Genomic DNA, 16,155 nt, shown 5'->3' on the forward strand with positions numbered 1-16,155 from the left:
CCTTCAAGTGACCACAGAAGGGTGCTGGGGTTTCTGGGCCTCAAGTCCAGAGGTAACTGAGGGATGTGCAGCAGAGCTGCTGTACAGACTGCAATCCCAAAGGCTTTTCATGATGACACTGCTACCATGCAGAGGCAGCTTTTATATGGGGCACCAGTACGGGAAGAGAGCAAGAGGAGGCCAGTAGTCAATGTTGAAGAAGAATTTGAGAAAATGGATTCACGCATGGGAATCTGTGATGGTGGTGTTGGCTTAAACTTCAGTCTGATGCAACAGATAATGAACAGGTACATGGCCAAATTTTCTAGATTTTCTTTCTCTACTGAGGATGCTCCCTCCCACAGACCACAAGATTACAGACAAACCAGCCGCGTGGTGTGACAGTAAATGCTCCATCCAGCCTGGATCAGCCAAAATCTCCCCTGCAACTCTTTCTGCCATCTATTGTGAACACCTGAGGCCAAGTCCTGAACTGAAAGCAGGGAGATTCCGTCTCCTGTGCTTTCAGTGTTGTGTGTAAGTATTGAGAACGAGGAGGAAACTGCTGGGATAAAGTGCAAACAGGTAGACAGTATGGAAGAGCAGAAGGAACAGGTATGTGGGTAGAAACTCATGGAGTAATAAGAATTGCAAGTATGTGAGTGCGATTTTACATGCAAATATTAAAAAAGTCCCAAATGAAGAAGGAGGGATAGAGTGGGAGTGATTTTCCCAGAAGGTTGTGTAATTATTCATGAGGGATGAGGCTGTAAGAATCAATCATGACTATGTTGGAAGGTTTTATCTGTAGGATCCTCACCTCCCTGCTTGCTGAAGTTAGAAGGTATGAGGTAACTACTATATAATTAAAGACGTGGCTGTAATGATTAATGCAAAATGGAACCGAGTTAAATTTATGAGGGCATGTTGATCATTATTATTATGTAATTGAATATTTGACTCTATAAGAAAACTCCAACAATTAAAGGTATTCCAAGGGTCTACTTAAAGAAAAAGAAGCTGGTTACATGCCAGCAAATACCAAAATGGCAACAGAATCAAACAAGACCAAGAAAGGAAAAAAAAAAAAAAAGTTATTTAAATTACATTAATTTTAAAAGCCACCCTAAAGCCAAACAAAACTAGATTTCTACGGACTCAAGTCAATGGAAACTAAAGAAAGTAAATCAAGTGAGTATAGCTTTGTGTCTTAGGATAAAGACTTGTTACAAGTTAATGTTTTCACAGGCATATAAGTGGCTTGCATTTCAGAGAGGATGATTTGCTTAGGGCCTTGAAGCTGAATGTCTGGTGAGATTCCTCTTGCCTTATTTAGACACCTAATAATCATCATTTTTAATTTAAGCTAGTTGTCTTAGGCTAGCCCTAGAATCATTGAAGAGAAATGGTACCTTCAGAGAGAAAGTCACTTTCCTCTGTCTTGGATGCCAGTCTTACCATAAGATGACTTGTCCTTAAAAGATGCCTATTCATCTCCATTACTTATAAAAGAAGCTTAAGATAACTAAGACTTGAATAATCCACTTTCAATCCACCATGATTAAAGACATGAAATAAATCTTGGCGGTCTTGGTATCGAACATAAGGCATCTACGTTTTTAAACTGTAGCCCAAATAGCTACTTTGTAAGGCCATATCAAAACAACCTACAGTTGCAGATCGTGGTCTTTGGTATCCTTTGTGGTATCCTTGAAGGGTTAGCTCTTGAAAGGGCTGGACAAGCAGTGCAGACACATGTTGGCAGGAAGCAAAGATTCAAACCTTGGTTTTGGAGGGTGATGTGCAGGAAGGACTCCGTGAACTGTCTCCCATGCTTTGCCAAAAGTGGCATCTTTTTTCTTGGTTCAACTCTATTTCAACTTTGGGATTCTCTTCAGGGGCTCCTTGGGATTTGTCTCTAAACACGTGTTTGTTTGATTGTAACATTTCTCTTTCCAGCATAGGGACATCCCATGTAATTGCCCTTTTCAGGTTCTTAAGCTGTTCAGATCGGGATCCAAAACACCTAGACTGAATTCAGAAGAAGGGGATGAGAAACAAGAAATGCGCCAGCAGGATTGTTTAACCTTTTTCTCCAAAGACCACAGGGGGATCTTCTGGAGTACCTCCTGGTACCTTCTTGTGTAGCTTCGCTCTGTTTTCTGCCCCGGCCTAAGTTCCAGGATCTGCGTCCAACTTCTGAACTTCCAGACTTCTAAACTTGTTTGCTGGCTGGAAGAAGGCACATGCCCCTCTGTTGCAACTGTGATCTCAAATGGTAAAACAAACCAGAAAACTAGTTTCTGTTGGATGCAGGAGAAGGGTTGTTATCCCTACCTTGGGAATTGCCATTAGTTTGGAAGTTGCTGTTGTTTTCAGACATTTTATGAAGAATATAGAAAATATATTTTTCCTTCCCCCATTGTTCTGTTGGTAACAAAACCTCTTTTTGAGCACTAAGCAGAAAAAACAAATCCAGGGCAAGGCTAAGGGGTTGTGGTTGTTCAGTCCACATAGCGCTGAGCAGTAGTTTACTCTTACAAAAAATTCCCCTTTTGTTTTTACACCTCACCTTGGATCTGGCTGACCACATTGATGGTTTCACTATTTTACTTTATAATCACAGATTCCTTTCCCCTCATTTATTGAGATCTCTACATTTCCAAGTAGGGCATCTTTTATGCAACATCAAACCGAACAGATACAATTAATTCTGAGACTTTAAATATATGTATGAGAATTGCAATGACTTTTCAAACATGAAACTTCAACAATTCAAAATTATTTTGTTGAATGAGATGACTCATTATGCCTGGGAAAAAAAGATACTGTAATTTTGTTGTATTTTCCTGTCATTAAGAAAATATTATGCTTCAAGCAGATGAAGGACAGCAAAATATGCAGATTCAATGTTACTGGATAGTGGTAGCAAAGAGAAGCACTTTACATTTGCTCACAGGTATGCATGAGTGTGTTTCTACTTTTTGTTTCTTTAAAAAGAAAAAAAGATACCAATCTTGGGCAACAAAGTAGAGCTGTGGTTTCTAAAAGACAGGCCTGAACACATCAGTGTCTTCAGTCTACCGCTTCCATGTCTGTATCCCTTGTTTGCTCTGCAGGCTGACCTTGAGCAGACTGCTCTGCTAGGTCTTCCATATGTTCTGCAGCTTTTGGTGGACTTGTTGTGGATGCTGGCATATTTCCAAGGGGAGCAGGCATGTTTAGAGTGGGTGTTGGCATGCTCTCAGGGGTTGCTGGCATGTTTTCAATGGGTTTTGCCTCATTCCCAGTGGGAACTGGCATGGTTTCGGGAGGTATTGGCACACTTTCTGTGGGTGCTGGCACCCTTTCTGGGAGTGTGGGCATGTTTTTGGTGGGCTTTGGCACATTCTTGGTGGGCGTTGTATTTTCAGTGGGTGCTGGCACATGTTCAGGAGGTGTTGATGTGCTCGTGCTGGGCTGCTCACAGAGATTCCCAGCCTCTGACCGTGGGGTGAGATGAGAGGGGAGCTCTGGCTCCGAGATGGCATTACATGTTTGAGCATCACGGGGCTCTGGGTTGCTGCTGTTGCTTGGGAGGGACTCATCCACCTTGTGGGACACCCTGAAAGCCTCAGCCAGCTCCTTTAGCATGCTATCATCAGTGGCACGCAACTCAATGCTTGCCTGCTCAGAGGAGGAAGGGTTTGTATCAGCGTCATCGTCTTCTTCTTCTAAGATGTCATTTCCATTCACCTCTTCAGGGAACTGTGCTTGTTTTATTTTTTTGTACAATTCATTCCTCTCTTCCTGCAGAGCTCGGCAAAGGTTCTCTAGTCTCTGGATTTTCAGCACAAAGCACTCATATTCCTTGGTCCTCATGGCTTTCTGTGGTCAAAGATATTAGACACAGGCACAGGCTAAGTTTGTGTGCATGCAAATCATTGGAGGAATTGGCAATTAGAAAATAATTTGAGATCTAGGCAGCCCTCACAGGACTCTCTGAGGTAGCTGGCTTTCACTAATTGCTGTACAATAACTATGATCTTTTGTACTGAGGCTGCAAGAGGAAATTCACCCCTGTTACTGTAGTGTATCAAAATTCTCCATACAGATTTAGATCAATTTCATCCCAAAATGTTTGAAGGAATACCCATTTATAATCTGTACAGATGGAAGAACATACTATATGTTCATACAGATATGCATCCAAAAGCCTACCTGGACTTATGGGGGGGGCGGGGCTGGATGTGAATTTTGTGCGGGGAAAAGGTTGTTATGTTTTTAGTTTATTTTTCTTCTGGGTTCTGTGAGAGTAGCCTGAAGAGGAATATTTTCTTGCTTCTACACCCAGTGAGGAACCAAGAAATACAAAAAATCCATAGAAATAGTACAGAGCTTCTGGCTAACGAGCAAGACCTGGTCCAAGTTCAGTTTAAGTCTGGAGTGAAACTTCAGGCAGCTTCTTATCTTATTTGAATGAGTTCCAGCATGCTTACTAATTTCCTCTGCACCCCCTCTGTGACAGCATGCTTAAAATTACAATGAGCCACAGTGCTTGCTTTTGGCTCTTAGAGTTTGTCTACACAAGAAGTTAACAAAAGTTATGAATGTAAAGTTCATTAGGGCGCATTAATTCCCTGGGTGGATGCTCTTATGCAGAAAGAAAGTAGCATAAAGTGAACTAATGCCAATTTGCTTCTCTATTACAGCGTTAACAGTTATGCATTTTTAGAGCACTTAAAATTCACAGTTACATAATTCAATTTCTCATGGACATGTTGCATATTTCTGCACAACCTAAAAGTCTCAGCAGATGTGAGTTTTGTCTTTCTCTTTAAAGAGATCTTACTATCAAGGTAGCTTGAAAAAAAAAAGACCCTTAGATTCAAGAACAGTTTTCAATTGACTTTTGGCAGTTTCAGATCATTGCATTTCCCAGTTAAAGCATTATATGGTGGAAGGGGTGGATCATGAGAAGAAAAAGAACACTCACCTCTTCAATCATGTCCAGTAATGCTCTGTTACAGTTCTCAAACCTGGACTTCCATGTAGCAGTATCCTTTTCCAATTTCTTCATTTTCTTTGTCATCTATAGAATCAGGAAGAAAAGCTGAATCTCAACAGGGATCCCACACTGCAAATGGAATTAGGGCAGCCCTTTGGCTGTTCTCATAACTCTGCTCTCCAAAATATGCAGAAATGTCCTCATCCCAGATGAAATTATTGCAGTGAGAAATACCAAAATTTAAAAGGAGAGAACCAAGTACAGAGTTCAGATATGAGCAGCTACTCACTTTCTCCATCTCCTGTTTGAAAGTGGCAAACACTTCATTGCTTTTGGTCAATGTTTTCTGAAATTCTTCAAACCTTTCAGAGTAGAGAGTGATCTACATCAACGGGAAAAATAAAAACAGAGTGATTTCAGAGACACCAGAACAGTGAACTGAATGATGATAGCTCACTTTGGGAGAAGATAATAAAATAGGTATTGTTTTTTGCCATGTAAATATTTGGAGACCATGAAGCACCAACATAAGCGAACTAAAACTGTATATTTTTAAGGTTGCAAATTATTATGATGCCTGTGTTGCAGAAAGAAAATCTGAGGAAGAATGGAAAGACACAAGCCAGTGATTTTAAAAAGACCTGGGAATTATGGATGCTGTATTCTTGTGAATTTTGCAGCGCTGGTGCCTCTATGTAGGTTGACCAGAAATGAAAAGCTTTCCTAGAAGTGGAGACTAGTGGAAACACTTCCCTAAGTAACTCCTTGGAGTCTTCAGGAGGACAGCAATAAATCTGAGTGGATTTCCAGTCCCTTGCTTTCCTCACAAGCCATGTACGCAATTGTGGCTGACATCTGTCGGAGAAGACTCCTAGGATGACCTACTGAATGGAAAATAGTAATGTGGTAACTGAGCCATCTCTGTGGGTGCACTGGGCTACTGGAACGTGGGCAGGGACTATCCTGAGCTGGTCTGACCACTGATGCTGCACAGGACCAGGCAGTGGGGTTAAATCCAGGTAAGAGTCAGAGCTGTGCCTGAGCTAACATTAAGCCCTGCTTATTCACCTGTTCACCCAGCATCTTGATTACCTGACAAGCCAGGCTGGGAGCTACGTGCCAGCCCAGCTACACTGCTGTTGACGTCTGAGCAATCCAGGGGTGAGGCATCCCCACATCATGTTGCAGCCATGGTTTCCCCTCTCTCATCTTTCCAGTCCCCACTTGTGGCACAAGTCATGGACAGCAGTGACATCCGGCAGCATTTGAGGCTTCACTGGACACCACCACAGAAAAGGAGTGTCTCTGCTCTCTTCCTATGTTATCTGACATGGGGGCAGCCCTGCTGCTGAGCGAAGCCCAGCCTTAGCATCATGCCACCATGATCCTGCTCTGGGTGCTGCCAACCTGCATCCTGGCACCATGACATGAGAGAGCTGAGAGGGCACCCTGTCAGCTCTATTTTGCAGCCTGCGTGTGTACTGCAGCTGCAGGCAAGGCCACCAAAGGTGGAGAAAATAATTTCCTGGCAACCTCTTCTGCCAGCTTCAATTCACTTCATGAAGTAGACCAGAAAAAAAAAAAAAAAAGGTCTTTTGCAATGTACCAGCATTTAAGACTAGTAGGGGTCTGTATTTTGCTTATCAGTTTACCTCTGGTAGCCACGTGAAAATTCATCTGTGGCTGCATTTTGTCAGGAAACCATATTTCCATGTTCTTCTATCTAATATTTGTGGATGTTTTTGAAAAATCTGTTCTAAAGATCTGAGACTATTTTTTCAAAGTACTCTCAAAACTCCAAAACCATGCAGGGTGCTATATAAAGTACAGCTATCAGCTCTTCTGAAAAGAAGACCACCAGCCCCAGCTCGGACACTTCATCCTGGTTCCCAGGAATGCCCAGCAATGCTGAGGTGATCGGACAGTTCGTCTGTCCAGCCTGACAACTCTCATTAGAGACAGTGCAATTGGTGTGGCACACGCTGCCTGGGACAGGGTGGGCGCAGAGGAGGCGGGGGCTCCAAGCAGCCAGGGAGCTGCCACCTGCGGGGAGCTGATGAAAAGATTAACCAGGAGCTTTATTTCCTGTGGTGCCAGCCAGCCAACACACCTCCCCTGGCACTACTGTTCAGTTACTGAAGAAAAGAGGATGTAGAAAGTGTTGCTAATAATGGGGTAGGTTTAGTTCTGATTTTCAAACTGGGTAGAGTTATGTTATGATTTATGTTCCTTCTGGTTAGCTGTTATGGCGCCCCTGGGAACACGTCATTGCCATAATTGCAGTGTTGTGTGGATATGCCCGAGCTGAGTTTAAACTGGGCAGTTAGGGTCTCGGTGGCTGTGAATCCTCCCTGGTTGCAGTCCTTCCCTGCCAAGCTGTGTAAATGCACGGGAGGTTAATCCATGTTGAGCTCTGCGCTGTAGATAGCTGAGCTCGCTGACATACAGCGTACTCCTGAGTATTTGTATGAGGCTGTAGCCAGAGCTGGGACATGTGCATTTACAGAAACTTGGAGACATTTACTTTAGCAGCCTGCGTGTAGGTGGGACCTGATACCAAGCAGCCATTTTCAGCAGACTGGCTGTCCCTATAGAGAAATGCCTGGTGTGAGGTGATGGAGCTGGGGTGGCAGGCAGCACAGAGCCCTTGTCTTGAAAAAGCTCACCTCAGTTCTGTCTCTGCTTTTCCCTCCCAACTTTCACCTATTGTTTAATTAGATTAAAAAAAACCTGTCAGGTTTGAACAGGGCCAGCTGTGATCTCAGCTGGGGTCCTAGGCAGTACCACGGCACAAAGAATAGCTGCTGCATTTTAAATTTGAATAATAAATGAGCGAATGTTTTTACAGCGGCTGGGAGCAGGCCGAGGGAGCTGTCTCTCACAGGAGCGTGCGCTCGCGCTCCACGGTCTGGGAGACAAGGGCCAAGCAGCAGATGAGGACCCCTCCAGCCCTGCTGTGAGGTCCTAGGGCAGAGCAGAGGGACCGCTGCTGACAGGGACAGCTGGTGAGCGTATGGCTTCGGGAAATGGTGGCGTTTGCACGTTTCCATGCTCTGAGGCTGACCCTGATATGTTGCTACAGTGAGGACTCCCCTTCATCTCCTTCACGTTCCTCTCAGCTGACATAGGCCCATGGCTGTGTTTTGCTGGGTACCAAAAAATGGAAGGCCTTGGCTGACTTTTGTTTTCTTGATCATTTCAAAACATGATGCTAAAGAAGTCCACATAAGCAATGTTCTTGGGGAGGGTGCGCATCCTCTGGGAGGTGCCACCACGGTTTGGGTGTATTCCTTGAGCAGGCACCAATTCCCTGCAACCATTTGGAGGGCTGGATTTGGCTGTCTCAAACACGCTGTGCTGACCAGAGACAGGACTGCATGAAGCTGTTGTCCTCAGGTTCCCTTCAGCTCAAGGAAGCACAGGGTATTCCATCACTTCCTCCATGCTGGGGTGTTATATCACTCAGTACAGTAGGCAGTGAGTGCTATATTAAGGCTTCTAATTGTCTCGTTGATCAGTATCTTCTCATAATGCCCATGCAGTCGTTCCTCTGTTAATATCTATTGGTCATTTTATGCTGCTGTTTGCATCAAGGAGTTCCTTATGCTTTTTCTGTTCTGCACTTGTACAGCACCTTGCACAATGGTGTCTGGTCCATGTGGGAGGCCCTTCAGTGCTACCAGGCTGTAAATAATGCTAAGTATTGTTATTATTCCCAGTAATTCCAAGTGGAGGCTGCTGTGTAAGTGATAGTGTGCATACGTGAACAGAACACCTAACTGCACGTTTCATTTCAGCAAGTGAAGCCCTTAATTTTCATCTAAACAGTTCTGCAAGGGGCACATGTATTATCAACGCCTTTGCACACTTGTTTGACTGGATTTTTCTAAAAACAATTTTACCATTTCAAATGTATGCTTAGTATACTCTGTTTTTTTATCAATATGTTCACCTTCATTAAACTGGCTACAGAGGTCTGCCTGCATACAGAACTTTTTTTAGTTGACCATAAAAGTTTAATTAAAACCACTCTGAGAAAATTGGGACTGCATTTGGGACTGACTCAGCCGGAGGCCTTTGAGGTTTGGTTGCAGAACCTGTCCAACAGGTGTCGGCAGCAGTTCACTTGATATTCTTCAGTGTGCTACCTGCTTATCTTAGCCTTTGAAACACCACATAAAGGACAACGTATTTCCGGGTTGTCATTTTAACACTAGCCCGTCTTGACTGATCGACAGGTAGGAGTTAGATCGTCTACAAGAGCTAAACTTGAACAACTTAGCAGTATGCTGAACTGTGAGCAAGGGCTTTGAAAGTACTTGCTGATGGGTGAGGAGCTGAGTGGCTGCAGGACTGACTGCCCCAAAACTCTGCTGTGACCATCCTCACAGATACGTAGATGAAGATAAGAATCCATGACAGTTTCTGTAGGTGCAGGAAAATCTACTGGTGCTGTCTTGTTTTGTTGTGAAAGTCTGTCATATCACCTAGTTTTCACACTTGTGTTCGAGGCTGAATTATTGTGTAGGGGGAAACCTTTTTCTACCTATTTTCTGTTTCTCGCTCTTACTGTCTTACTCCAGCCTGACTTTTAATATAATTTGGGGAAGTCATGTTATTTTATTGAATGTTTCAGAATCCAAGTACGGAAAGCCTAGAGGCTTCTTTGTATAAACCCTCTGTAGGCAAAGTTCAAGCTAAAGTTAAAGAAAACCCTGCTGTCACACCCCTGTCCAGAAAAGTGCATAGCACATCAGCTCATTTGGTAGATACGTTCCATGATATGCTTGTACCTCAGTGCTTTGCTGGGTTAGAAGCCTGCCTGAAGGATAGTTCTGGTAAATAATCAAGCCAAGGCACCCACGTTGTTGTGAGGTTTAGCACTGTAAACACTCAAAAATACCACAACATGATCTGCAGTAGGGGACATTGCCTTAGAGTCAGCTCAAAAATAACCTTTTTCCTTCACCATAGTCTGTGTGATGTCGAATGAGACTAGAAGGAATACACAGAAAACAGTTTGTATACTTTACCTGAAATGTGTCTCATGGGCTAAAAGTGGGCAAACAAAGGCACACCATGCAATCACCTCTCCTACGTCACCTGTGCCTGCAGGACAGTCTCTTGTTCCTTTAACATTTTGGCTTGGAGCTTCCATTCTGCAGCTTGGTTCAGGAGCTGTGGTTTGGGCAACAGAGAGAAAATTGTTAGATCCCTGTTTTTTCAGTTGGAAATCCTCAACCTCCAGCTACATATGCTTCTGTTGCTACTACCTTGGTAAGGAGTAATTTAACTCTCAGATGAATGTGGGAAGAGGCGTCAGGCAAGATCGAATATTTATTGCTATCCTCAGAAGAGGAATGGGGCATTTGATTAGAATAGGCATATCTGAATATTAGTTTAAAAACTGCTTGGAATGAAGTGTGTAGTACAGTATGCTCTAAGAAGTACGGTATTTAAGCATATCTTCATGTGACCTGTAGAGTGTAGTTACGACACCTTTTGGCGTTGTCATTTCAGCACGGCTTAGGCTAAATTTCAGCTCTCCTGTGAATGGCAGACTCCTTTTTGCAATAATGATCAGGACTTAGCATACAGATGTGGTCACAGTCAGGCATGTCTCAAAAAATTTGCTAGCTTCCAGAAAGGGAATGCACAGTAAATGTCACGCAAAATCAAGCTCTGGTGTCTGTTATCTTAGGGCTCCATTTTCATTGATATGCCATCAGCAGAGACTCCCAGCTCAGGGTGATAAATGCCTCACTTAGATCAAGGAGGCAGCCCAAGAAGAGTTTGATTGCAGTTTCATCCCTGGCTGCTCCTGGGAAGATGTTATCCCTACTTCAAGGCATTAGCAAAATGACATTGGGACGTGTAGACTGCACATTGGAGGATTGGCTGAGGGTGAATGAATTGTAGGAAAAGGTGTATGGACACTTCTACAGGTTGCAGTTTGGAATCAGCACTTCCAAACTATTCTAGCAATTGGTTTATCTGAAACTGGGGAACATTTATTGAAGTGTTAAAAAAAACTTCTAGTGCCTAACCGTCATGTGTACAGTGTTACTTTTACTGGTTAGGCTAAATGTATTTCAGGAAAAAAATGCTAATGACAGCTTGAGAAATGAAATATAAACAATTTCATTTGCCACAGGATTTTCTTCTGTTGGACTAAATCGTACCATTTAAAATAGCACAATTGGGCTTTGAAAATATATTGAAAATTACTGTATAAGTCAATAGAACCCACTCATGCTGGAAGTGAAAGATGACTAGAACCACATGCAGAAAATGTATTTGATCCTAGTAAAAACCTTGATTCTAAACATTTAGTTAGAAATAACACATGCAAACTACTTGAATGTCACCTGGCAAAAGGGCTGAGGATGTATGCTATAAATGCTGATCGAACAATATAATGACTTATCTCATTCTCCAGCTATTTGTGGCACAGAGACTCAATTAGACTTGTTGTATATATATACATATTTATATATAAGCTCTAAAAAGTACATTTTCTCCATCCATTTTCTCCATCCATTTGGCCTTTTGATTCAGACCCACTGAATTATTAGCATCTACAGTTTCCAGGATAGCCAAGCTTAGCCATGTATTGTATGAAGAAATACCATGTTCTGTTAGTTTTATACTTGCCTCTTAATAATTATTTTAAGAATTTAATTTGATGTCCATTTCAATTGAGGTAAGTCAAATTCTGAGTTTAGATCTTGTGGGCTAAAACTTCAAGATTTCTAATAGGTCATGTCAGCATGTCCTAGCTATTAAAATGATGTGATAGGAAGAGGCCTAGGTTAAAAGGGTTTCCTGGGAGAATGTATGTTCCTTGCACATAAAAATATATTTTTTAAGTTTGGATGAAATCTGGATTTTTAAGTTTCAGGTTTCTGTGATATCTAGTTGGTGATTAAAAAAATATAATTATTTTCATTTGAGTATTTATACGGTGTCTGGGTTGAACATTTATTGGAAGTTCTTTGAAAACCTCCAGAGCTACCCAGTCTCCAGGCCAGTCATTGCTTCCAAGAACTGGGCTTTTATCTGTATTCCTTAAATCTTGGCTAGGGTTACCCTCTTATCCAGTGTGCCTGGGATAATGAAGAGGCCTTGCCTCCCCTGCCATGTCTTCTGCCACAGTATGATAGATGTGAGATGGGCAGAGAAAGCAAAGTTGCTTCTTTTGCCTACAAATGAAATGTTTCTTCTCTACTATTGACCCACATAGCTTCTGTAGCTAGTTAAAATCCAAGATTTAATAAACTCTTCTGTAAGGAAAGCAAGCCGCAGAGAGGTTTGCTCAAATTAACGTGCACTCTTATGCAGCTTGGGGTCATCTACAAACACCAAGCTGAGAGAAACTGCGTCAGGAGAACTGACACATTTATTAATTGGCTATGAAGTGGTAACAAGGAGGCTGAAGTATAAAGAAATGATTAAATATTGCATGTGGTGTTTACAAAACAGAACTTCTGTGAAGCCTGGTGTTGTTAGACTATATAATTAGAGCTAAGATAGCTGCTGGAGACCCAGGCAGTCGCATCATGCTCTGGTCTGAAAGAGCCAGTCCCCAAGAACACACATTCTCATTTAATGACATGGACCTAGGGGCTGGTTTAGTGAAAATTAGGCTTCCCCTTTTTGCTGCCAGATTTTGCAAAATTCCGATTATGTAGAAATCTGATCATTACCTTCCAGTCACATGCTTGAAAGCCACAGAGGCTTTAAACTACAGTTAACTACAAATCAAAGTTTGCTTTACGAGTGCTAAAAATGCATGGTATGTTGAGGAAGTCCCAGGTAGTGCTGACCAGTAATGGGATGATAGTAAAACTGCATCTTTAGGTCAGGCTGACCCTTTGGGAAGGCCACACAGCAAAACAAACGATTGCTGCTTACTCAGGGAATCACATTCTTGTTGCATGTAAAGAATGAATTGTGTGAGAATGAGTCAATCTGCCTGTTGAGCTGAGATGTGCAGAGGCTGCAGGAGAGGACATCTCTCCCTGAATGAGGTAAAGAAATTTTGTATAGGAGCAAAGATTCCTACATGGAAGAACTGCATAGAAAAACATCAAAGCGAGCCTCCAAGGAGCAATCAAATTGATAAAAGAATATAAAAATTCTCATTTAAAGATATTTGCAAAATCCTGCAGCAAACTGATGCACAAGGATGTCAAAAAATGGTATGTGGAGAACTGGTATGTACAGGAAGCTGGAGTGCAGCAAGGCTCTGACTGTGCACATTTGAGCTGGAGAGCGAGCGAGCTAAATGAGAGGACTCAGTCAAAAACACCTTAATTTCATACATATATATACATACCCCCACACAATAGCTGGGTGGGCGGGAGTAAGAGCTCAGCAGTATGACTGAGAGGGGAGATGTGTAGGCTAGCTCTCAGTACTGGGCTATCTGTGATGAATTGTGACATACTGGTCGTGCCTTGTCTCATGGCATGGCTTTGGCCAGTCACTGAAGTTTTCCAGCTAAAGCTACCTTGCTCTGAGGTGATATAAGTAATATATCACCAAACTATCTCAAAGGCAGGGTTTTGAGCATTAGCTTGGAAAGTATGAAAAAAATCTTTGAACACAGTGCATATAATTATACACCCACTACTTAAAGTCTTTGTGTCTTGTTTTCGAACCTGTTATTTCATAGGTGCTAGTCATACATTCAGCAAAGCCACAAAGGAAATCTCGCACTCCCAAATGTAGATAGTGGTGACTTTCATGGCTTTAAAAGAAACAAAAATAATAGAACTGTGTGCATCAACTCTGAATAACATGCAGAGCGAAGATTTGGCTACAGTCAGGGCCAGGCACTGCAGCAGACAGCACCAAAGCTCATATTCTCTGAGGCACTGCAAGAATGGTCATTGACACAAGGCTGTGTTTGCGAGCTTTCCACATGTTCAATCTGTCTTTTGGATTTTATTTTATTTTTTCAGTATCTGAAATCTGGGACTCAGTAGCAAAGCTCACAGTGGCAGTAATAAAGCCCACCTTTGCCTTGTCATTGTAAAGGATTTCTTGGAAATGTTCCCCGGGGTTTGAACCTGCTTAGGATGAACTGTCATGAATGAAATTTTGGACTTTGGCTTTAAATAGACCCCACAGTGAAAGGGCAGACTCAGCTGGACCATACACTGTTATGCAGAGACATGTGGATGTGCACCTGGAGAAGTCCCAGCTCCTCTTCCCCCTCAGTTTTTCAGCTGGCAGTAAAGCTTGAGCAGGAATGGGTGTCCCAGCCACAAGATCAGTGTAGAGAAAGAGGATAAATTCTCTTAGGAACAACTTTTGGTGAGAGATGTTTGCTGCGTTTCCCTTGTGCTCTCTCCACAGGGCTTAGAGCCCCACAGTTTCATCCACATTTTACGGCATTTTGGCTATGCTTGTACTAATGTATCCCTTTTCAGACAAAAAAAGGGATAAATATCCCTTCAGAGCTCTCTAATGCAGCTCCTGAGCTAGCTACGGGACTGGTGAGGACTAAAGGTTTCCTCCAGCTGCTGAGAGCCCGATGCTCCCCTGTACATAGCCTTGGCTGCTGCCACCACAGAGAAAAGGGTCTAGGTGCCAGTGGTGAACGCTGGTGGAATTACTGTGAAAATACCAGGCAGCATGAGGAAGCGAGTTTTGGTCTGCCTAAGTCTCAAGACATGTGAGGCCAGGGAGGGGTGTCCTCCCCCTGTTCCAGCTGTGCCTGTGGGGACATCCTGCCTGGAGCCGCTCTCTGCTGTCCCCCTACCAGAGGTGTCCCTCCACCAGGCAGGGAGGAGCAGCAAATGAATCTGTGAAATGAACCTGGGTTCTTCCTGCCTGGAAGGGACACTGGCAGAGCAATGTGGGGAGGGAGCCTCTGCAGAAGAAAAGGGAGCCTTGATGCTCCTCTGGTCTCCTCCACTGGCAAAACCAGACCCACAGGAGGACATCTGGGGAGGCTGAGTCTGGGGTGGGCACCAGCCTTCAGCTGATTTAATCACATGTTCTTGTTCTCCTTGTTCTTGTTTAAATGTGCTCATTTACCATGTGAGGAGCTGGAGCATCCAATATCAGAGCCGTTTGGAAACTAATGGCATCATCTGACACAACATCATGATGAATCAACTGTGCAGTAGCGGTGAGTTGGCTGGAGCAGACTGTGCTCTAACCTACTGCCCACAGTTTGTTTCAAAGGCTGTAAACACTGCTGAAAGCAGTCTTTCAGAGGCTGTTCTTTTACATCAAGCACTGAGAGTAGCATTAAAAACTTCTCGTGTTTCTCTACCGCTGTGTCACAGCTCTGACCTGAAGAACCAAGACATTAGTGAAATATCATGCAGGGCTCGTTTTGGCCTGAAGTTAGATAAAAGACGAGTTAACGAGATAGTTACATATTCCTTTTCTTTCTGGTGTCGCTCCTCTGCTTCCTTCATCATTTCCTGAGACTGCTCCAACTTGGCATCCACCAATTTCTGTTGAAGTTCTCTGTGCTTGAATATTTTATCAAGGTGCTGTAAGAAAATAAATTCTGCTGAATGTGCAGGTTTAGTTACGTACACAGACCTTCATGCTCATGCATGTACAGCTATCTACCGGAACAAGACAAGACAAAAATATTGCAAAACAGGAAGACTCCCAACCCGCTGCAGTTACAAAAAAGCTGTGGTGCTGATAAGAAAAAACTGTGCCAGAATTTGCATAGGAAGGGAAATGTGTTTACATGATCTATTTTGATTTGTAACAAAAAGAAAAAAAAAAGGGGGGGGGGAGAAAGAGAAAGAAAAGCCTCAGCATCTTTGCCAGTTCTATGATCTAAATATAAAGTCATCAGTATATTCCAATATGATTAAAGATCAAATAATTGGCCATCAATAATAAACATGCAAGGAATGCACTTTTTCGGAGCTGCTAAGTGGCCAGTCGATCTAAGTCACTGTGTAGATAAATGTGTAAAAACACATTGCACCTGCAGTACTTGGGAGCATATGCACATCTCCTACTGCCCTCTCTGTAAACACATGCCCTGTACATCCCATTTGCTCTGTCCTCACATGCATAATGTGGGCTCGGAGGGCTTGGGTAAAAGTACATGAGTGGGGATGTGGAAGAGATCAGACCAGATGAACCATAGGTCTCCTGTGGCCTGTAAAACTTCTGGCTCCATGGTGATCTTCAGGAGGTAAGCG

At 43.0% G+C, this 16,155-nt stretch overlaps 1 protein-coding gene across 1 annotated transcript in view; it reads right to left on the reverse strand.

Annotated features, from left to right (window-relative positions):
• Window positions 1-3,054: 3,054 nt before the first annotated feature.
• TXLNB (taxilin beta) overlaps window positions 3,055-16,155 on the reverse strand; it is a 28,487-nt gene continuing 15,386 nt past the window's right edge. Inside the window, exons 5-9 of the mRNA XM_035538583.2 lie at window positions 15,361-15,480; window positions 10,070-10,144; window positions 5,256-5,348; window positions 4,955-5,050; window positions 3,055-3,846 (exon numbers count right to left, since the gene is read on the reverse strand). Of these exons, the coding sequence (XP_035394476.2) occupies window positions 3,055-3,846; window positions 4,955-5,050; window positions 5,256-5,348; window positions 10,070-10,144; window positions 15,361-15,480 (1,176 nt within the window). The remainder of the gene's footprint in view (window positions 3,847-4,954; window positions 5,051-5,255; window positions 5,349-10,069; window positions 10,145-15,360; window positions 15,481-16,155) is intronic.

This window comes from Cygnus atratus, chromosome 3, assembly GCF_013377495.2.
Source record: "Cygnus atratus isolate AKBS03 ecotype Queensland, Australia chromosome 3, CAtr_DNAZoo_HiC_assembly, whole genome shotgun sequence".
NCBI lineage: Eukaryota > Metazoa > Chordata > Aves > Anseriformes > Anatidae > Cygnus > Cygnus atratus.